General features: G+C 36.6%; 1 protein-coding gene across 1 annotated transcript in view; it reads left to right on the top strand.

Annotated features, from left to right (window-relative positions):
* Window positions 1–24,228, top strand: part of LOC107685646 (fibulin-2-like) — a 73,816-nt gene that overhangs the window by 12,861 nt on the left and 36,727 nt on the right. Inside the window, 6 exon segments of the mRNA XM_016482304.1 lie at window positions 9,850–9,952; window positions 10,894–11,020; window positions 13,240–13,429; window positions 17,508–17,714; window positions 19,602–19,712; window positions 21,402–21,503. Coding sequence (XP_016337790.1) covers window positions 9,850–9,952; window positions 10,894–11,020; window positions 13,240–13,429; window positions 17,508–17,714; window positions 19,602–19,712; window positions 21,402–21,503 — 840 coding nt within the window.

Here is a 24,228-nt window from a genome sequence, read left to right as displayed (position 1 = left end):
AGCATGTTCTAGTACACCCCCAAAACAAATTCAAGACATTGTAAAAGAGCATAATAGGACCCCTTTAATGTTTTACTGTCCTTGAGAAATGGCCCTTTATTTTCTCTGCACCTTTGGTTCTTTTTGTCCCCCCTGAAATATGGGTTGGAGCAGTAATTCTCTATTCTGAGCTGATAGAGTAGAAAAGCTGCCATGACTCCTTCTGAAAGAAAAAGTATTCAAAAAAGCCTCTGAAGCAGCTAGGGCATTTAAAATACGAACCCCATGTGAGATTTTTTGGGGGGAGTGAATAATACCACATTTTTTTATGCCAATTTCACGCACATTCACACCAAAGTTTGACTTGTTGGTCAGTGCCGCCTTCACTTTATTGAAGTTTTTTAGCTTATCTGGAAATGCAGTTGGACAACCAGGCATTTTTGGGGCTTTCCTCCTTTTGTTTAGTTTCTGCATTATGTTTTCCATTTCACCTTATTATTTCTGTTCTGCATATTGTCTATAAAAACAGGTCATCATGGGAAGCCATTTGCAATTATTTTGAGTTTGACATAAGTGAAATGTCTGTTTTGGAAAATCACTCATCAGCTGCTTTAAATGCCATAAGAAATCAACATAGGGAGTTGATTGTATTTTGAATAGCAATTAAGATAGGGATCTCGATGTGGAACAGTGGTGCTCTTAGCAAGCATTTATCTTCCACAATCAATAACCTAACAAAGGGTTTTTTATTATATAAGAGTTTAAACAAAAGTAGCTGACATTCTACTGAGCTCTCAACATCTCAAGATAATGATGCAGTATAATTGTGTTAGAAATAGCTCATAAAAGGCTCTCAATAAAGAGAACTAAGAGCCTGGCTGACCCTGGTCTATAGATCTTCTCTTACTCAGCTAGAAGTGCAGTTGACTCAATGAAAAACAAAAAGGGTCTATTTATAATGTGTGTCACTAGTCCTTTACAAGTAGTTAGTCTGTCCTACAAAAACAGAACAGTAACTAAACCAATATACTGGACCTGAGAAAATGTGTTTTGATTGAATTTTGATTCAGTATTATTTTTGACACCTCATGTTGTTAAAAACCTGTATGAATTTCTTTCTCCTGTTAAACACAAAAGTAGATATTTTGAAGAATGTTTGTAACCAAACAGTTGCTGGTAGCCATTGACTTCCATTGCATTACTTGTCTATACAATGGTTACCAGCAACTCTATGGTTATCAACATTCTTCAAAATATTATCTTTTGTGTTCAACAGAAGAAAGAAACTCATACAGGTTTGAAACAACTTGAGGGCTGTCACACGTACACTTCACACTTAAGTTTGTACCACCTTCCCTTGCTTAGTTAGTTGTCATTACTGATTTGATTTGTCATTTCATTCAGCTGTTGTCACTCATCACCTCACTAGGTCTTGTATTTAAGTTCCACTGTTTCTGTTCATTATTGTTGGGTCTTGTGTTTACTACGGTTGTTTTGGATTGCCAGTTTCTTTGTTGGATTTACCCTGTGTGGATTGTTAAATATTCTTTAAAGGGTTAGTTCACCCAAAAATGAAAATTAGTCCATAAATTACTCACCCTCAAGTCATCCTAGGTGTATATGACTTTCTTATTTCAGACGAATCCAGTCGGAGTTAAATTAACCCTTTCGCACGTGAGTTTAAAATATTCTAGCTGAGCCCCCAGCGTGAGTTTTTTTTAGGCGACCGTTATTTTAAAATGTATCGCCTTATTGTTTCCATGGCGATGCGTCATGCTTGTCATGTGACACAACGCAGCCACAATAGATCTGTGTGACACATGGATCGCTTTTATTTAGTTTTTCCTGTTTTATTCAAAATATTCACAAACATGCTCACTATATTATGAAATATCTGATATTCCGATTCTGAAATATGTGCAATTAAATCTGTTTGGTAGTTTAAACACTTTTATATCGACCGTGTTAGTTGATCTACACCAGGTGATGGGCGCCGCCATTTTAGTTCGAGCTGTGGGATTTACAACATGCAAATTCATCCCGAAACACGTTAAAGTAGGTCTCCGTTCAGCAGTTGATGACGTGACGCACTGAAAGTTCTAATCACACCGGTGTGATCGTACGCTTCAGGGACCAGCCAAGGCTGATCACACCGGTGTGATCGTACGCGTCAAAGGGTTAAAAATTGTCTTTGCTCTTTCAAGCTGTTTCATGGCACTCAGCGGTTGTTGCATGCATCAGTCAAAAAGAAGTTAAATAAAAAGCGCCCATTGTTATGGTTGGGCGCTTTTTATTTAACTTCTTTTGGACTGATGCATGCAACAACCGCTGAGTGCCATGAAACAGCTTGAAAGATCAAAGACAATTTTTAATATAACTCATAGAAAGTCATATACACTTAGGATGACTTGAGGGTGAGTAATTTATGGGCTAATTTTCATTTTTGGGTGAACTAACCCTTTAACTCTCATCTTCATCTTTGTGCGTGTTTGTACACAGCTCGTTGTGATAAGGGTGAATAAATAATGACAGCATTTTTATTTTTGGGTGAACTATGCCGTTTATTTTGACAGAAGTTATGGACACATTGCTATGTCCTTGCAAAAATGTGTCCAAACTAGTGAATATTGTATAGTGCAGATTTTTTTGTGGAGGTTTCATAGTTCTGAAATTATTTAGACTGTTGATTTGTCCAGATCCAATCATTTTATTGGATGTTGCGTTTGTGGCAGGTGCAGCACTGCCGCAGACAGTAATCATTCCCAGGAAATGAAGAGATTATTGGTTAAAGATTCAGATTATGACAGTAATGTAATTCCATCTGGTGAGTCATACTGCTTGTGTTGATGACTTTATCTGCCTTTATTATAGAACTGATTTTGTATACTTGCTATTAGTAAATGCTTACTTTTAAAAAAATGTATATTATGTTATTTATTTTTTAAGTAATATCTATAATATTTATTAGTTATTTTATTATAACAAATTATACAATAATTATAATATTTTAAACTATACAAATATAATCTGAGTATAGATTAAATATTTATATTTTAAATAACATTTAATATATCATATTTATTTTAAATATTGTAGTATACTTTTTTTTACAAAAGTTTATATTTTGAATATATATTAAATAATATTTATTTATATAATATTATTATAAAAGTAAGACTTTGACCACCTACAATAGCAAAAATCACATACAACACTAGCAGTTCTGTTTAAGGGTTTTATATCTCAAATTTAGTTCATTCTTTAAATAATTCAGTTTATTACTGCGCAGTGTGCAGAAACCATTTGTGTGATGTTACAATGATATCGGTTAGCAGAATAGGAAATTACTTGACCTGGAATGCAAGTGCTGGAATGCAGGACTCCAGACTAATTCCTCTTTGTGCTCCTTCATATTAGCAGAAATGCACAATTCTCTGACACGTGTCAGCTATGCCTCAGCCTCTTTCCTGGATGTTCCTTTGTATGCAAAAGCGTGTTGACGTGTTCCTGAGAGTGATAGATTACCAGACAAGAACAACTGGGAGTGCGGAGAACCGTATGGAAATGCAGGTCACTGCAAGAGATTAGACTCGTTAAACAAAGAGACTTTATCTAGAGTTTAACCAACAAAGCCCGGGAGTTCATTGTCCCGGGAAATGCATTATGCATCTGAAGGCTTTTAGTACAGTTATCAAAGGATGTCTTGAGTATTGTGCCATTTACAGAAGAATGATGGGAGGAGGAGATGCAGAATTTAATAAAGCTGATTGCTGTTATATACATGAGTTTACACATATTAGGGCTGTCAAAATGGATGAAAAACTAAATTCGAGCTTAAATATTATCAAAATTCGAATTATATTCGAATTTAAAATGCATAATTTCAGTTAGAGTGAAGAAAAGCTTTTGGCTTCTCTTCTGAGGCCACAAGAGGGCGCATCGAGAAAAATATTAATAATGCACGTTTATTCAAAGCATAAGATAACATGACTATCTGTGAAAAAAGTGCATAATGTTTAAAATAATGTTTATAAACCAATTATAATTAATTAAGTTGCTTAAACAACTTTAAACAAAACAGCATCATGTATGTATGCATAGTTTAATAGAAAGGGCGGAAAGCCAATCACACAGAGTACATTTTTAATTTAAAAACATGAGATGCAGTGGGATGGGGAAAAAAACCCGCCATAAAGCCTCGATATATGTTTTTTTCAAAGATATACTTGCATTAATTTTACATGACTTTCTAAACATGTGGCTCCTTTGTGCGAGATGCGAGTGGAACGGTAATAGATGTCCATCTAGAAAATGTGTGAAATATGCATTCTGTGTGAACGGCTTGGTTTCAGTTTTGATGTAAACAAGATCTTCTCCACATTGATGTTCTCTTTTTCCGCAATATTTTTAATTAACAACACAGCAGCACCGCAGCTAGTGGCTTCAACTGGATAGGCTAACAAAAACATTATAATGCAACGACACTTACATCGTCATCACATCTCATGCGCCACTGATAATAAGGCTGCCTCCTTAACGCACACCTAATATTAGAATGCAATGTTTTTGTATTCGAATGTGGATTTTTATTTTAAATTCAACGAATATTCGAAATTAGATTTTTTTTTTTGACAGCCCTAACACATATTATTTACACATAAGAGTTAACATGAACAAAGAGCTCTCTAATGACTCAAATAACAAGGCTTACTCAAATGCATTTGAATGCATAAAAAGTACTTTTTAAGAAAGGTTTTTTTGCTTACAGTAGAGGGGAATTTAGAGGTGAGATTTTTGCTTTTCACAGGCTAGAGTAAAATAATAAGGAATTTATATACGGCCAGAGGTATAAGATAAAGTATGAAGCGTCATTTGCCATTACAAGTGCGCCAATTATTATAATGACGGAATAAAAAGGGACGTCCAGAAGATGTCATGGTATTGGTTTTGCATTATGTCCATGTCTGCATTTAATTTCCATGCCAAGCCATTTCTTGTTATTTTTTTCTCAAACCTATTTGTGCAGTGCGTTTCCATTAGTTGATTTAGAAAAACAAAAAATGGAGACCACTCAACAGGGGTAATGTGAGAATAAGTCTACTAATTTAGAAGAAATAAATTTTCAGTCATGACTGGAGAGCAGCTCGGCATGCTCGCTTAAAATTGAAAAGCTTCAGGCACTTGTTCAAAGCGCTGCGTTCATAGATATTGTTTATTAAAAAACGGAGTATGCTGCACATTTAGAAGTACATGGGAAAATGTACATTTGGGGCCCTGTGTTGAAATGCAGCCAGAAATAAAACCAATGTTTAACGCCCCTTCGTGTACTTTGCAAGTTAGTGGTCCTGTGTCAGTGTTTGTGAGTGTATTTGTCACTATTGAAACTGTCTGAGATGTCACAACGAAGCGGAGTGCTCGGATTTTAAATTGTGTCCCCTGTGAAGTGACATTTGTCATTAGTCCCAGTGTATGCAATGAGGGTTTTAATAATTTTGAATAGCCATCATTTTTAATTTTAGGAAGTCTTGGAGATTTTATATGCATCTCCAATACCCTGTTGGTTTGCTTATTAAGTATATTGGCAAATATATTTATGTAACTAATTTTACCCTATTTAAATTCATTTCACAGACCTCCACTGATTTTTCCCTAAAAACCAATGCAGAAAAGTATCTGCAGATTGTGTCTGGGTCTAGTTAGAAGTGTTTAGTTCCTCAGTGTCGTGTTTAAAGTCTAAAAAACAGGAAAAATGTCAATTTTCTCAAAACACTGGCTTGCTTACAGTCTTTGTTTGTATATGGAATATATCATGATACATGCACAATGTTGATGTTTCTTCGTATTTTGTCTTTTCTGACTAACTTAGACAGACATTCACATTGAACTTCCGGATTCAAACAGGGAAGAAAATATTTGATTTGTGACATTTGATAAAACAGTTTAAAACAAAACAGAATAAATATTTTGGTTGTTTAACATCTGTTTTTCTGTAGGAATGAACAATGGATCTCTCGTTATCTGCTTTGGGAGTAATAACCAAAGTCAAGATCTCTTCAACATGGTTGCCCAGACAATTGTCACTTTGAGGTCAAAATGTGATTCTATGACTAGTTAAAGGGGCATATGGTTAACTTATGACCTCAAGTTCGTCATCACAGATATGTCATTGAATGCCAGTGAGCCATGAACACTTTTGAGAAGATTAAAAATGAGATAATTAGGGTGACTGAATCTGCAGTTTTTGGCTAATTATGGGATTTGTGTAACCCAAAAGAGCTGTTCAGCCTTGACGTCAATTTGTAGGTCGACCTAAGCTAATTTGTTATGAGTTCCTTTGGGAATTGTTAATGTTAATGTTAATGGTGGTTTTGAATTTACGAGTAACATAAGGTTTGTGGTCGACATTTCTTGAAGAGCCGCTGTTCAACAAATGTGAACAAAACATTAAAGGCTTTTTTTTAAATGTTAACCACAGACTTTGTTTTACTTATAAATAAAAAAAATATTTTTATTTCTGAATTATATTCATGTTAAACACTGATTAAGTTGAAAAAAAAATCATAATAAATAAATTGAAAGCTGTTTTTCTAAAAAATGTAATTGTCCTAAAATGTCAAAAATTGTAATCTTCTTCTGGATTTACAAACTTAACTGCTGTATTTCAAAAATGTTGATTGATCAATGACTCAATGTCGAGCTCAGAGAGAACCTGTTTTGAAGAGCGCTTTGTATTGTAACCATCTGCTTTACAGATGACCTAATGATGATCTAACAGAGCAATGGCAACAGCTCTCGTTTTAGCACCCACCCCTTCATGTGAGCGTTTATCACTATGTGTTATCCGTGGGATGTGTTACAGATAAACTTCAAGAACAACTTGATCAATACTGAGAATCAGCAGCATCTTAGTATACAGGCTTTTAGTAACATACTTGAAGAAAATCCTTTAGAAGGATGTTTTAATGAAGTCAAAGTCTAAACATTAACTTTGTTTAACTTACTGCAAAAGGCTTTCATGCAAAATAAGTCTGGGATTAATGAGAGACACGTGTTACATTTTCAGACTTTTTTTTTTTTAAAGTGTATTTACAGATTTCACCATTCATTTGGAGCTACATATTCGACTGTTATGAATCGCCAATTAAAGGGATAGTCCGCCCATAAATGAAAAGTCTGTCATCATGTACTCACCCTCATGTCATTTCAATCCTTAATGATTTCCTCCTCCTGAGCACAAAAGAAGATATTTTGAAGAATGTTGGTAAATAAACAGTTTCAGTTCTCATTGACTTCTATTGTACAGTATATACAAAAAGTACAATGGATGTCAATGGGAGCCAAAACTGTTTAGCATGTAGTTGAGTAAATGATGGTTGAGTTTTCATTTCTGGGTGGACTATCCCTTTAAACCCTCCTGCTTTTATGGTGTCATGGCATCCATTGCAAAAAGAGGAACACAACAAGTATGCCCTTGTACAAATAAACAAAGCCTAATGCAATTCAAGGCTCAAAAACAGCATCACTCTTGTTTTATGGCTGTGAAAGTTAAACAGGAAAGCAGAGAAGTTTTTTTTTAGCTGATTGCTGTGAGACTTGAGTTGCTTTGTCTTGAGGTCAGTTTTTACTTTCTTTAATGAGGTCAGTTTTTACTTGCTTATTTCACATCACTCTTCGTCTCTGGAGACACTTTGGTAATGAGTGTTTCCTCTGCTGTATTTAGAGGAATATATTTAAAGACAAACATTAAACACTTTTTAAGCATTACACGATGTCCTAAAAAATATTGTACTATATAAATCAGGTATGACTAGATTCCAGTGCCACACAATATTTTTTTGTCCACATTGAAAGTGAAAATGCCACACTACTGCACTGGCAACTCAAAGAAAACTAAGAACATATGGTGCTTCTCCATCCTTTTTATGGTTTTGCTTGTGGAACATGAGGGATTTGTCATAGTATCTAATATTTCTCAACTTTCACAATAAATCTCTTCCTAATCATGTTTTGATGTTTAAGCAGGATTTTGGTCCAATGCATTTTCTTTGCGTTTGGGGGGCTATCTGGCACAATGCAGCAAAAATGAAAACCAAACAACATGAAAGAGATACCTTTTTTCCGCTTGTATTTTTGTCTGGTTGGACTTTGGAAATTGTTAGGCTTTATATGGTGACCCTTTTTTGTTGATGGTTACTTGTCTGACTTTTTTTTTAATGGCAAAGCAGAGCTGAGAGTATTTTTCAGTTATTGGCAGCTACAAACATAATCAAATTAGCAAAAATCTTTAAAAAAAAAACAACAGACAAGGGGTGTGAAGAACTGTGAATGACTAGTGTTTCTGCAAGCTTTTTTTTGTTCTGCAGGCACAAATTGTGCATGTGACTGAATTAGTATGTTTTAGTTGTTGCATGAGAAAGCCAGTCAGACCTTCCAATCTGTTTACTTCTATGTCTGTCCACTGACTAGCTATAGCTTAGGGGCACTATTGTTTCTGAGATATTTAGTACAGATGGTAGTTTATCACAGAATTCAAAAAGTCACCTGGAACAGCAGCTAGTGACCCTTGTCAAGCATTCCAGGAATCCCAGAGTGCTTTGGGCCTCATGTCACTGATCAAGCGATTTTACAATCAGATCTTCTCCAAGTAAAGATAAACTTTTTGGTACTGGATTGGATCATTGCTTGTCCAGTGTAAAATGTGGGTCCTGAAGCAGAACTATTTGAAAGCCTTTTTTGGCTCTCAAAAAATTGTCTATAAAAAAGGGTTATTCAACATTTTCACAGTTTTGCCCAGGAAAAAATATACTATTTATTTAAATATACTACATATTTTACTGAACACAACATGCCTTGCTTATATGCATTACAATTAAATATATAATTATGACATACAAAGCAATTCATAAAATCACAAAAATAAGCTTTAAGAAAATGAAGTCCTTGTGACAACTAGCCCCGTCCCCCCATTTACTTCTTTTGCAGCTGAATGTTCACTCCTGGGGTGAATAACTCCATGGGAATCCATTGTTTCTATTCCAAGTATTATTCGCAGAATTTCGCACCAAACGTTTGCAATGAATATTAGCGTTTGGCATGAAAGGGCTTTAAGACTCACACCTAAGCAGGTGTTTTTTATTACCCTCTTATGATCTGATAGGAAGTAACCCTTGACAGACTTGTACTTCAAGGTTTTCAAGTCCCCTCTACATTTCCATACTCTCTGCACTGGTAGAAGTAATGGGATTTAATCATATAAAATTAATTTAGCTGATTCACAGCATGTCAAAAAAAAGTATTTTTTGACTATATTTATATGGTTTTCATCCATCACTCTAGCAAGCTGATTTTGTACACATAATTTAATTCAGACCTTCATTCACACTGAGAGATGAATAATTCAAAATGTCAAGTGTTGAAATTAGTCATTATTAAATTCTTGTTTCTTTGTAACACAATTTATTGAAAAGATCAGGCGGATGTGCTCTTCGAAATCACTTTCAATAGCCGGCTTATCAAAATTGGTGCTTTTTAAACTCAAAATATTTGATGGCTGAGTTAGTTCGTGCTAATGATGCCTCTGATGATGCACATGCCATGACTGTGTCCCATCAACTCTTTGAGTCAGTCTCTCTGTTTCCCTCTATGCAAAGGCTGCAGATTACATCTTTTATGCTTCTTCTATGGATCCGAGTTGTGCTTCATGTCTGGCTCGCCTCTGGGGCTCTATCATTGCTGAGTTTCTTGTCTGCCTGTCTGCCCTTTTCTTGTCAGAAAAGCATTAACTATAAACTCTCTATAATCTTTTGGCTGGTTTATGTAAGATAAAACTGATGTGTGAGATGTTTGTCCTCTTGGCGCTTTCACCTCCAGGATTGGTGGAGAGCTGTTGTGTGGCTGGGCAGAAATGGGCAGAGGAGAACCAGCACTGTAACCGTATGCCTGTCAAAACAGAAGACCTCAACTCTGTATGTGGGTAAGTTGGCTGACTATTTCAATGCCTTGGTTATGCTCCTCAATACACCACATAATCCTTTTTATTAGCAGTTATACGTCCTCTGACCAGCAAAGTATATGTTGGTGACCCAAAAACCACCGACCACAAAAATGAAAGGTGTAGTTCACCCAAAAATGCAAATTCTGTTATCATTTACTTACCCTCCGCTTGCTCCAAAACTGTATGAATTTTTTTCTTATGTTGAGCACAAAAGAAGATATTTTGAAGAATGGTAACCAAACAGTTGACGGTAGCCACTGACTTCCATAGTACTTTTTTCCATATTATGCAAATCAGTGGCTACCGTCAACTGCTTGGTTACCAACATTCATCAAAAAATCTTCTTTTGTGCTCAACAGAAGAAAGAAACTCGTATGGTTTTGGAACAACTTGAAGTTGAGTAAATGATGACAGAATTTGTATTTTTGAGTGAACTATCCCTTTAATAATGTTACAAGCTACAGAACCAGTTGTGGCACGTGAGCTTCTTTTGAGTATTCAGCCAAGCAGTAAGCAGGGCAAATGAGAATAGTCCATATTAATCTTCTCTGCATGCAAATAAAATGTAAAAGGCTGCTGCTGATTGGTCAATTGCAACCAGTTGTTTCTGTGGTCTCGTTAAACCAGGGGTTTTCAAAAGTTCTGGTGACATCATGGACCCCTAAATATGATGAGTATGAGTGAACCCCAAGAATACTGTGAAATAATATTACAATTTATAGTAACTTTTCTGTTCAGTCATTACTCCAGTCTTCAGTGCCACATGATCCTTCAGAAATCATTCTATTATGATGATTTGGTGCACAAGAATTAACATAATCAATAACAATATGTACATGGGAAAGGTGTTGACAGCCTTGGTTTTAGAATCAGGTATTAAATTATGTTAAAACTCCTTTTTTTCCCCTGCTTTGTTAAAGTGTGGTCCAGAAGCAGTGCTGTTCAGGTGCTCTAAGAGAGAACAGGTGTCAGGCTGGCATGAATGCAGCAAGGGCTGGGCATGCCTGTGAGGGAAACAGCCCTCTCTGTGGAGAAGATTCCCAAACGGTAAGACCTTAAATGGTGGCATCAAACAGACTACAAAATAAAGTCCTCGGAGACCAAAAAAGTAATGACAGAAAAATACTAATGATGTATAACCTCTGTGGGATTCTGCATGTTTGGAAACAGTCCTTATTTTGGCTATTCAGAATTATTTACTGAATACTATCTGGTCATGTGAATGGCTGAATATTACAATCTTCAGTGTCACATGATCCTTCAGAAATCATTCTAATATGCTGATTTGGTGCTCAAGGAACATTTCTTAGTATCAATGTTGATAACAATTGTTCTGCTTAATATTTTTGTGGAAACTATGATTCATTTTTTTTCCAGGATTCTTTGATTTATAGAAAGAACAGCAGATGAATGAAAAATGAAAAATTGTCTTTGTTCAAACGAACAGCATTTATTTGAAATAGATGTAACATTATAGATGTCTTTACTGTCACTTTTAATCAGTTTAACAGGTAATTGCTGAATAAAAGTTATCACTTGAAGTTCATTTATTGTTTACTATATAGTTATTATTGATCATTTAAACATTTTAGATTACATCTACCAGCTTTAAAGGTGTAGTTCACCCAAAAATGCAAATTCTGTTATCATTTACTTACCCTCCGCTTGCTCCAAAACTGTATGAATTTTTTTCTTATGTTGAGCACAAAAGAAGATATTTTGAAGAATGGTAACCAAACAGTTGACGGTAGCCACTGACTTCCATAGTACTTTTTTCCATATTATGCAAATCAGTGGCTACCGTCAACTGCTTGGTTACCAACATTCATCAAAAAATCTTCTTTTGTGCTCAACAGAAGAAAGAAACTCGTATGGTTTTGGAACAACTTGAAGTTGAGTAAATGATGACAGAATTTGTATTTTTGAGTGAACTATCCCTTTAATAATGTTACAAGCTACAGAACCAGTTGTGGCACGTGAGCTTCTTTTGAGTATTCAGCCAAGCAGTAAGCAGGGCAAATGAGAATAGTCCATATTAATCTTCTCTGCATGCAAATAAAATGTAAAAGGCTGCTGCTGATTGGTCAATTGCAACCAGTTGTTTCTGTGGTCTCGTTAAACCAGGGGTTTTCAAAAGTTCTGGTGACATCATGGACCCCTAAATATGATGAGTATGAGTGAACCCCAAGAATACTGTGAAATAATATTACAATTTATAGTAACTTTTCTGTTCAGTCATTACTCCAGTCTTCAGTGCCACATGATCCTTCAGAAATCATTCTATTATGATGATTTGGTGCACAAGAATTAACATAATCAATAACAATATGTACATGGGAAAGGTGTTGACAGCCTTGGTTTTAGAATCAGGTATTAAATTATGTTAAAACTCCTTTTTTTCCCCTGCTTTGTTAAAGTGTGGTCCAGAAGCAGTGCTGTTCAGGTGCTCTAAGAGAGAACAGGTGTCAGGCTGGCATGAATGCAGCAAGGGCTGGGCATGCCTGTGAGGGAAACAGCCCTCTCTGTGGAGAAGATTCCCAAACGGTAAGACCTTAAATGGTGGCATCAAACAGACTACAAAATAAAGTCCTCGGAGACCAAAAAAGTAATGACAGAAAAATACTAATGATGTATAACCTCTGTGGGATTCTGCATGTTTGGAAACAGTCCTTATTTTGGCTATTCAGAATTATTTACTGAATACTATCTGGTCATGTGAATGGCTGAATATTACAATCTTCAGTGTCACATGATCCTTCAGAAATCATTCTAATATGCTGATTTGGTGCTCAAGGAACATTTCTTAGTATCAATGTTGATAACAATTGTTCTGCTTAATATTTTTGTGGAAACTATGATTCATTTTTTTTCCAGGATTCTTTGATTTATAGAAAGAACAGCAGATGAATGAAAAATGAAAAATTGTCTTTGTTCAAACGAACAGCATTTATTTGAAATAGATGTAACATTATAGATGTCTTTACTGTCACTTTTAATCAGTTTAACAGGTAATTGCTGAATAAAAGTTTTCATTTTATGGAATTTTACATAGTTTCAATGTTATTAAATGTTTCTGGAAAAAAAAATAAAAATCTTACTGACCCCAAACTTTTTAACCGTAAACCCTCAAAAATTTTCTGATTGGCCATGATTGGCATGACATCACACACAATTTTCACTTTTAGTGTGGAAATCACTTGTTGCTCGACAGTCACATCACGACTAATGAGGACTCATGCAGTTTTTAATGAATATGTTTTATGTAGGATTGCTGTAACTGCTGTGCGCTGGGTCTGCGTTTGCGGAGGGAAGGTAAAGGTTGTGAAGCACATCAGCACCTGAGCTACCCATGTGGACACGTCTTCCTCACGTGCTGCGAGGAGGGAGAGGAAGGACTTGTTCCGCCTACGATCAAGAAAAAACAGAGGCCTCAACCGACCGCTCTTCCTAAGAAAGGTGAAATGCTTTTTTTTTACACAACCAGTTGTTTTGTTTTTACAGCAGAATGTACTCATGGTTTGCAATGTGTAACCTGTAGTATATGGCTGATTTCCAGTGGCAGGGGTCTGGGGTGAGTGAGAGTTCATATTTTATTTTGACGAACAGATCTAGACGGGATGTCATGCCAAGAAAGCGTTGTGATGGAGACACACCATATGATGTGAAACCACATGAGGACCTGGAATGTCTCGGTTTTGAGCTGCATTTTTTAACACAATGTCCCAGTTATCACTTAATCGCAGTGACTTTTGAGTTTATGTCTTCATATTAACATCAGAGCCTCAGTGATGATTTTGCTTGTTTGTTTTTTGAAGCCTGGATCATATTTGGAAGCATCTGAGGCCTGGCTGTGTCTTGGCATTCAGTTTCACATTCAAGTTCATCACACTGCTGGCCGAGAGGTTGACATTGATGAATCAGAGGAAAGAAAGATGCCCAGAGCTGATAGGTCAGGTGTCACGTTACCGTTCAGAATAATACACAAAGATGCTGGCAAGCTAGGCTGAATCAGAAGCAGATGGCAAAGCAGGCTGTTGCTTTTCTGCCCGTGCCAGCAAACTTTCCTTCTGTCTCAAATGTTTCAGCTGACTAATTTCACTAATTTTAGCAGGATTTGCATGGAAACATTGTTCTCTTTTTGGATTTGTATTCATCCTGTGAAATGTGCTATGTGTTTACACTGGGATAAGACCTAATATTAGCTTTAGAAACAGACTGTGTACACTCCAAAAATCTATTTTATTTTGCTGCTTTTTAAATTCAGATTTGTTAAAATGAGGTAATGCAACACAATTTCATCTAAGTGAAATCAATTTAAATTTGGCAAAAGAATGTTTTCAAATTTTTGTATGTATTGGGAATACATGAATAATGTTCAATGGAGAAAATCCATCAGAAATCCAGATTAACACAGACACAGAAGACAAAGAGTCAAGATTCATTCATTCATTCATTCATTACCTGCCTGTGGTTTATTGAACTCTAAATTAAAATATGTATTTTTTATTTTTTAAATATTTTTTTAACTTGTTAAATGGCATCTAATATAAAATATATTTATATAAAAAATATAACCCAAATCCATGTTTGATAAAAAGGCAAGAATTAAAAAAAAAATGCATTCAAATTTGTAATATAAGTTGTAATATTTTTTTGTACTTTTTGACTTTTTATCTAAAATTACCTGCCTGTGAAGTTTATTTAATTTAGTACTCTGCTCAATACAAATATTTTATATTATTTATTTTTTTCTTAACTTGTTTAAAAATATAACCCAAAGCCATGTTTGGTAAAAAGTTGTAATATTTTCTGTACTGTTTTGGAATAGACTGACTTTATCAGAGAAACATAAGCAGTGAACATGGTCTAATACATTATGTGGTGGAAAATTGCTTGGAAATTTCCCTCAGTTTAATTAAGTGCATGAAACCTCTTTGTGGCTTACAGCTGAATAAAGTTTTCCAACACTGTCCTGGCTTTTATTCTATCACCCTGAGAGCCAAACAGCCATATCAATGTAATGGCAGACGCTCGTTGCGCAACTAGCACTCCCGCAGTTATCAGCAAAGCCTCAATCAATAGACCCAGGTCACTATTCCTTTGAATGAGACATAAAACCCAGACTTTACCTCTTGCTATGTCTCAAGTGTCACATTCCTTTGGCCCAGTGCCTTGCTTCCCCTAAAGAGCCTACCTGATATTCTGAGGCAAAGTGAGATTTGCTGTAGCCGTGTCAGTACATTTGGGCTGACTTATTTCCTTTTCGTGGTGCACACACAGATGATGGAACACTAAAATAGGTTCAATTAAATTGCCTCCATAGAGGTACCCGCAGAGATGTCTTTTCTTTCTCTTTTTAACGAGACTGTTGCTAACTACGTAAGCCTTCTCAGTTGCATCAGAGGTTTAAGCGATACAAAAACAGTTGAGAGGTAATTATTTCCATGAGGGCTGCTTTCTCAGGACCCCTGCCACCTCACACCAGTAACGTGATTAATTATAGCGGAAATGTTTAATCTCTTTCTCCCTCCATTGCATTTACATTCAGTTAATGACTATGAGAAATATTTACTTTACACCAGCATGCTGTGTAAGGTGAAGCCGAGCCTGTTTATTATGTTTATCCAGACGTTAATTGCCAAGTCAGTCGAACGCTTTGCCAAATTGGTGCGCAATGTTTGAAAGCCTCCATCAGTTGTTTTGTAGAATAAGGTGCCTGTGGATTTGGGATTGACAGGATGTGATTGGCAGATGGAGGACACAGAGGGCGTGACAGGAACAGCTGGCGGCGGTGAAATGACAGATGTTGACTGGCGTGTTGCTTTAATATGTATTATGTTTATGTACGAGTAGTCCTTCTGTCATTCTGGTTGACATCTGGTTTATCCTTCATCAGAGACACTAGTGAATTAACATTATGTATTATTAAATTACATTAATGTATTATTGATAAAAGTTCAGTTGAGAAACAGTATCGACTCATCGGCATAGTAAGACAGCAGAAAGTCTCACCTTGATACATATATCATTGATAAAAAAACATTACTTTTTTATGTCCAAATGTAATTCACTTCAAATGAGTGCAATTCATTCAAAAATTCATTACGTACAATTTCTTAGGTAAAATTGTATATATTTGTAAAACTATTCTAACATAACTTACTAAGAATAATATTACAAACAGTTTACAAAGAAATTTTTGCTTCATGAATAAAACATAAATGACTTGTATAAATCTATTATAAAGATTTTTTTATATTTTATGGGACATTAAGTAAAAATATCAAGGTCATATAATGATCCTTGGATTGTTTTGGAGGACAAAATGCAAAAATGCTTGATAAAAGAAAAAGAAAAAAAAAAAATATATATATATTAATAATTTAAATAGAATAAGGAATGAAGCTCTTTGGTTGTAAAATATTACTGAAATTTGAAAAAACTTTCCTACAAATCACTTTCCCAAAAGGTAGTGTGAAATCCATCAACCAACAAAAAAAAAAAAAAAAAGGCGGGAAATATTATCATAGAGAGGACCTCTGTAGACCCTTATGACTGTCATGCCATTTCAGATGGCATAAATTATAACTATTCAGGGCATTTCGAAGTGAAACGATCACAGCAGATGTTCCAGACAGAAGTGCTAAAAAATAACTGCTTCAAAGGGCCCTTCAAATCAAACTCTGTGAATCTGTGAGTCAAAGCCTGTAAATCTCTCAAAATAACAGTCAATTTATCCTTTTTATGACATGAGAAGGTTAGTTCAGGTTCACATCAAATGGTATTACCCCAATAAAAAGTGTAAAAATACGTTTTACTTTAAAATGTATAAAGATTTTTCTAATACCCATGAAACCAACATTAATACAGATATACTGTAAAATTAACTTTGCATTTATAATTTAGATTTTTAAATCAGATTTTTAAAACATGTTTTTCATTAAATCCTTCTTTTGAAAATTATTACCAATGACAATTAGGGATGCACAATATATATAAAGTACCATATCAGTTATCGGCCAACAGTAGAGATCTTATTTAATTCATTTTAAAAAAATGCAACCTCCATTTTGTTAGACAAAGTTTAAAGAAATAGTGATGATAATTTCCTAAAATGTTCTCATCCTCAGGCCATCCAAGAAGTAGATGAGTTTGTTTCTTCATCAAAACAGATTTGGAGAAATTTAGCATCACATCACTTGCTCACCAGTGGATCGTCTGCAGTGAATAGGTGCTGTCAGAATGAGTTCAAACAGCCGAGAAAAACATCACAATAATCCACATGTAATCCAAACACACAGTTTTTCACTTCAGAAGATGTTAGTTGTCGGACTGAATTTGTGTGGATTGCTTGTGGATTGTGATGTTTTTATCAGCTGCTTGAACTATCATTCTGACGGCACCCATTCATTGCAGAGGATTCACTGGTAGGCAAGTAATGTAAATAAAGTAAATAGAGTCACATGCAAGAGATATACAGCCATATCTAACTCTGTCTGATTACTTTAATCTTACTATCTCTCCCCTTCCTCAGTATCAGACAGTCAGTTTCCGAAGCAAGCATTGTCGGTTGGGGATGTGGATCCTGCAGCAAATTCACTGGAGGATTTGGAGCAGGATGACAGGTGCCAGAGATTTGCACCGCTCTGCCATCACACCTGCATCAACACTCGTGAATCCTACCTGTGCGCCTGCTACCCTGGATACACACTCCTGCAGGACGCCCGCACCTGTGTGCCAGGTAAGATCAGCCCCTCTTTGAGTTCTGATGACTCAGTATACAAAGAAAAACCCATGTACTTGTTTCATACTGTATATAGAGTCAGTTTTTTATATGTCAACTGTTTTTAGATTTAACAGGTGTAGTTCAATAAAATATCATATTTGAATATGCATAAAGGTTGTTGAAAACCAGGAAAATAAATAAAGAATTCTCCACACGGCCTTCCTCCGGAGGAAGGAGAGGTGCAATCACCGACTTCTGAAGAGCAGCTTCCTCCATCTCCAGGTCGCCCAGAGGGTGCAGTGGAGGCTGGGACGGGCAGCGTCTGCTTCCTGCATCTCACTCCTCTCTGCACCCTAGGTGGAGGCTGCTGCTTGGGCTGTACTGGAGCGGAGGTGGAGGCCGCAGGAGGATGCCCTCAGCGACGAGCAGGTGGGGGGACTGCCGCAGGGGGCTGGGTGGAAGCAGCAGCAGGCCACCGGGGCAGGATGTGTTTAATCGCCTCCGTCTGCTTCTGTACTGCTGAAAATTGCTGGGCAAAGTTCTTGACAGTGTCACCAAAGAGGCTGCCCTGGGAGATCGGCGAGTCGAGAAAATTAGTTTTGTCAGCATCCCTCATATCCGCCAGGGTCAGCCAGAGATGGCGTTCCTGGACCACAAGTGTGGACATCGTCTGCCCAAGGGAGCACGCAGTGACTTTCGTTGCCCGGAGGGCGCGGTCCGTCACTGTGTGCAGATCCTGTATCAACTCTGGGTCAGCACTACCCTCGTGCAATTCCTTGAGTTCCTTGGCCTAATAGATTTGCAGGAGCGCCATGGCATGCAGGGCTGAAGCAACCTGTCCAGCGGCACTGTAAGCCTTGGGTGCCATAACGGATGAGAACTTACAGGCCTAGGATGGGAGACGTGGGCGACCCTGCCGGGTGGCAGCACTTTGCGGGCAAAGCTGCATCGCAACTACAGGTTCCACCTGAGGAATCTCCACGTATCCCTTGGCTGCCCCGCCATCGAGGATAGTGAGGGTGGAGGAGGCACTAGCAGTGTCTCACCCGTGCTTTCTCTTTTAGTAAGGAAACTAGCTCTTTTAATGCTGAAGTGCTCAGGGGATAGCTGAAAATAACAGGCACTCTGCACCACTGTCTCAACAACCACTGCTGATGCGCCGTCACACAACACACACAGAGCTTGCTCGAAGATGAAAGGAAGAGCAGAGTAGTATTAACTGCTCGGCTCCGAAGCAAAAGCTTGAATGAGTGAGATGTAACACTTCCTTACGTACTCGGAGTAATAGGTAATGGTTTGTGATGCAAATCTCACTCGCCAATATTCATTGGCTTGTTTTGTACCACTTGAAGGTGATTGGAGCTCTCAGGCAAGATCCCAATTAGTCAGTCACTGATGTAACGTCGAACATGACTGACTGATGGGGAACTATCCCTAGATAGTTTAGTGATAGGCTGATAGTGCAGACTACCTTTGTTTTGCCTAATTCACTGCAGTTTGTAATTATTTATCTTGTTTCCCTGGTTATATGGCCAAACCATAACAACGCCACTGCATGATGGGATTGTCATCATGTGTCAATATTGTTTTTGTGTCTCTGGTGTCATGGAAGTGTTGATAGAGATAGTGTTGTGCTGCTCCAATGAAACTGATCTCATGTCAGGAATGAACTAATGATACGATACAAACTTCTCTCCAGCAATCTTCAGCTGACTTCAGGAATGGTAGGAATTCTGATGACAAGATATGTGTTGGCAAATGTGCACTTTCCATAATTTCTCATCTGGTCATGATTAAATGTGGGAAAAAAACTCTCCATCATTTGCAATTCTTCTAAGACCATCTAACAGATGCAGAATAAAAAAGAATGACTCACTGTTTTCTCTCTCTTTTTTTCCACAGAGAACCAGGAAGAAGACAACAGAGTAAGTGAGGAAGACAGCCTGCTTACTATAACTCCAGCAAGACAAGAAACTGCTACTCAAACCCTGGGCTTACGTAACCCATGTGCAGGTATGTGGTATACAATGCCGTTGATCTCACTGATTTTCATTATAACAATAAACGTGGTAGCATATTTTATTATTACATTATAGTTATGTAATATATTCATAATTATATAGTTTTATAATATTTATATATTTATACATACAAAATGTTATTTATATTGATTATTAACCTCATTTATTGATCACTCACAATACACACACACACACACATATTCACATACAGTCATACATATTAAATGTGTAATTTTATTCGTTTTTGTACCTTATAAAGTATCACATATGCAATAGTATATAAAAAGGCAAAAATACTGATTCATTTTTTTCCGTAGCTTTATTCACGATGGAAATAAATTATGCAAATGTTTTGTGGTTGGCTGAACTCAAAATCTGAAATGAAGTGGTTTTTGATCAGCAGCCGGTCTATTAGTCATGTCTTGGCATAATGGGTTGTTTTGATGTGCGCATAACATTGTTCTTTCAATTGTCATGAGATGGACACAATATTTCAATGATCTGTAACATTCTGGCACCGTGACAGAGAACTAAATTCCAGATTGTGTAGCCTCACAGGTACTGTAAGGTCATTCTAATGTTCTGCACTACATATGTTTTCTTAATTGAAACATGCTGAACAGAGGAGAAAAAAAAATCACTGACTCTTTTCCTCCTCATCCAGCTGGCCATCCAGAAGATATAGCACTTTACAAGATAAGTCTGTAGTATGCCACAAGGTTTAATGTATATCTGGTTTGGGACTGATGGTAGACGTTTAAGGACTTAAGCATTTACTGGAAGTCTGTGTTGTCTGGAGCACTGTCGTGTTTCTGGAGTATCAATCAGTATGGAAAGGATCTGGAAGTATCTGGGCAACTCATTAAGTCATGCTGATTACAGTTTAATTTTTAAGTAAATCTGTTAGGGCCATACAGAAGGCCCACACTCAGCCTGGTGAAGGCTGTGTGCTTTTATATCTGGGCTCTTGCTTCTAAAATTAAAATTAAAACCATAAAAAATGTTTCATCACTTTAAATAAATGTAAATGTAAATAAAATAAAATATACTGTATATAAAAACCTATTTTATTTCAACTAGTTGCCAAGGCATCCATTCTAATTTTCTTTTAGTTTAACTTTTAACTTTAAGTACTAAAATAACTAAAACTGAAACTGAAATAAAATTAATAAGAACTATATAGACATATTTAAGAAAAAAAAACTAATAAAAATGACAAAAAAATAAAATTAATAAAACTTAAAACTTAAAAAATATCAATTTAAAATGTAAAAATAAAACCTAATTTAAAATATTATTATAAACTATAATAGTACATCAATGATACTAAAAATAACACAAATTTTAAACGTCATCTATGTGAGCACAGCAGCTCACATATATATTTTTAAACATTATATTTCATTTTTTATTATTTTATTATTTTTATGTTTTATTTTTTATTTTTTCATGACAACTGACCACTCTCACACATCCTGGAAAAGTCAGGAACTTCTTTTCAGATTTGAGGTATCATTCATGTCACAAATGTTGCCACTTTTAATACTTAGGGGGTTGTTCAAATCCTTATAACCTTAAATATGAACAATAAAAATAGTGATCCTTGCTGTAGTAGGTATAATGTAATGTATAAAAAAGAAGTGTGAAAGATGCATTAACTGAGTTTTGCTATGGTCTGCAGGTAATGGGCCCTGCTCTCAGCAGTGCTCTGTGGTTAGAGGACTGGCCCAATGTTCCTGTTTCCCAGGATTCTCTCTGATGGCTGACGGACACACCTGTGAAGGTAAAGTACTCTAAGTTGGTCTAAAACTACACACACACAATCTCTTCTCAGCGCAGCTGTCAGAAAACCCTGATAACCTAGCTAACAAAAATATGTTCTTAGAATGTTTTGCTAGCATTCCCATTAAGTTATGAAAACATTAACGTTCAAAACGTCCAGTTTTTTAAAAACTTTTAAGAATGTTTTTATTGGTTTTGCAAAAATCCTCCTAAAATTCCCCTGGGAACATTGCTTCTACTCATCCATCTATCCTCCACGCTCCTTATGCTCTCTGTGGTCGCAAGGTTGGTGGCCTATCCCACCAACTCGGGCCACAGGCAGGGGACAAACCCCGGATGTCCAGCTCATCACAGGGCCCACATACACAGGCAATTTAGTATCATCAATTTGTGAGGTAACAGTGCTACCCACTGAGCCACTGTGCTGCCCTGCTTATAGTAATGTTGATATTATTCAAATGATGAAAATAGATAAATTCTAAGCAATTAATTTCTTAAAGGGGTCATATGATGCTGCTAAAAAGAACACCTTCACGACATGGCGGCGGCGGCAACAACAATACTACAGCGAGAATAAAAGTTACGCCTTCTTTCTTTGCGTGAACATTTGGGCGCCATTATGCAAATCTTCCCACATTGTGACGTAGACATGTGGGGGCGTGTTGGAACGAGCCGTTTTAGGTAGGCGTGGTTGACTCTTAACTTTTATAAAGAATATCTCTTTGGATTTGAGACTTTAGTCTTTGCAACTTTACAGATCTTCTTTATGCACCAAGAGCTTGTAACACTCCAAAGAGAAAGGAAAAATTTTAATCGCATCATATGACCCCTTTAAAGCCACAGGTATGGATTTCAAATGAACAGAAATGTAAAAACTAAAAACTGGGTTAAGACACATTTTTAAGAGTTTTTGCATTTTTCCACAGTGCATTAAATATTTGAATTACAAAAATGTAAAAATTTACTGAAGTGGTACTGTAGAACTACTGACATTTTACTGTAGTAGTTCACTAAGAGTTAATGGGAAAGTTAACTAAACATTAGAGGAACATTTTTGTTAGCTGGGATAAAGTCAGTGTATATACTGTATAACATGCAGTCATTGTTTATTCCTTATGCATGTCTTGTGAATTCATGTTGTCTTCAATTCTCTTTAATGATCAAACAAATAGTAACGTTTAAAAAAAATTTGATGAACGTCTAAACCACTTCAAAAAATATGCTCCATGTATGATGTATAAATAATGCTTTTTGTGCTGACTTTTAAAGACCAGATAACTTTGAACAAACATTCGTTCAAACATTCATTAAGTACAAATAACATCATAAGGATGTTCCAAGAATGTTTTCTCTCAATGATATGAGAATGTTCACAAAGTAAAAATAACATTGTAAGGATGCACCATGAATGTTGTACTCATAATGTTTTATGACATCATTATGAAAACATTCAGCAAATAATAATATTATAAGGATGTTCTGAGAATATTATTCTAAGAATGTTTTCTCTCAACATTATGAGAACATTCATTAAGTACAAATAACATCATAAGGATGTCCCAAGAACTTTGTTCTAAGAACATTTTCTCTCAACATTATGAGAGCATAATTAACTATCAATAACATTATAAGAACGTTCGATAAACATTATCTTAAGAATGTTTTGTCCTAACATTTACATAACTTTTAAAGAACGTCAGTGAAAGTTATGGGAAAGTTCCCTGTTAGCTGGTTAGCCCCACTAACCAATCCCTTATTGGACTGAATCACTCATGTATAGCAGTTATGCCCAAAGGATTATGACAAGAGATTTTTCACGACCTGAACATCACAGTCTTACCTGAGGATCTGCTTCCTTCAACTTCACTGATCCATGACCAATTACTCTCCTTCAGCCCTGACTATAATAATAAACAGTGACCTCAGCCCTGGGTTCGACAGCTCTGCTCTCTCACAATACATCTTCCTGTCTGATCTGACACTTTTACTGCATGTTTATTTACTGCACTGATAGTGTTGCAGACAATATATTTCAAGGTCTTTCCAATCCATATCCTGAACTTGTCATGGAGGGTGCTAATAAAATTGCCATGCACAGCTGTTACTATAAACCAGATCAGAAACACAATATTTTGTTGGTGCAGATTTCTTTATTTAATTTACAGTATAACACCTGTGTCACGATTCACACGGGGAGCACGGGAACAAAGGAGCGAGGAGACGAGGACGAAAATAAATTCCAAAGACTTTAATGAACTCAAAGCGGGGAACACAGGAACACAGGAAATCACAGAGAACACAGAATGACATTTAACAGCGGACGGGAAACGAGGGGCAGAACACACTTTAAATACACAGTAACTAATGGGACACACCTGGGAGCAAATGAACTAAACAAGGAAGACCTGGAACAAATGAACAGGACAGGAACGAGAAAAACCAAATATGGGCATAAAAATAAACAGAGCACGTGGGGGGAGGAAAACACACACAACACACGGAACAAAGTCTGACATTACTCCCCCCTCCCGGAAGGCGCGTCCTCGCGCCACACAACATTCAACGGGGAGGGGGGGGTGTGCGCTCTGGAGGTCCCTCGGGACAGCGATACCCGTTCGAGGTGCCATGGCGGAGCAGGCAGTCCAGGGGGCCATGGCGGATCAGACAGTCCAGGAGGCCAGGGCTGACAGTCCAGGAGGCCATGGCAGAGCAGCCTTCGAGGCTGC

The sequence above is a fragment of the Sinocyclocheilus anshuiensis genome, unplaced genomic scaffold (assembly GCF_001515605.1).
Source record: "Sinocyclocheilus anshuiensis isolate Anshui unplaced genomic scaffold, SAMN03320099.WGS_v1.1 scaffold257, whole genome shotgun sequence".
Lineage (NCBI taxonomy): Eukaryota > Metazoa > Chordata > Actinopteri > Cypriniformes > Cyprinidae > Sinocyclocheilus > Sinocyclocheilus anshuiensis.
This window is presented reverse-complemented; position numbering and strand designations above follow the sequence as displayed.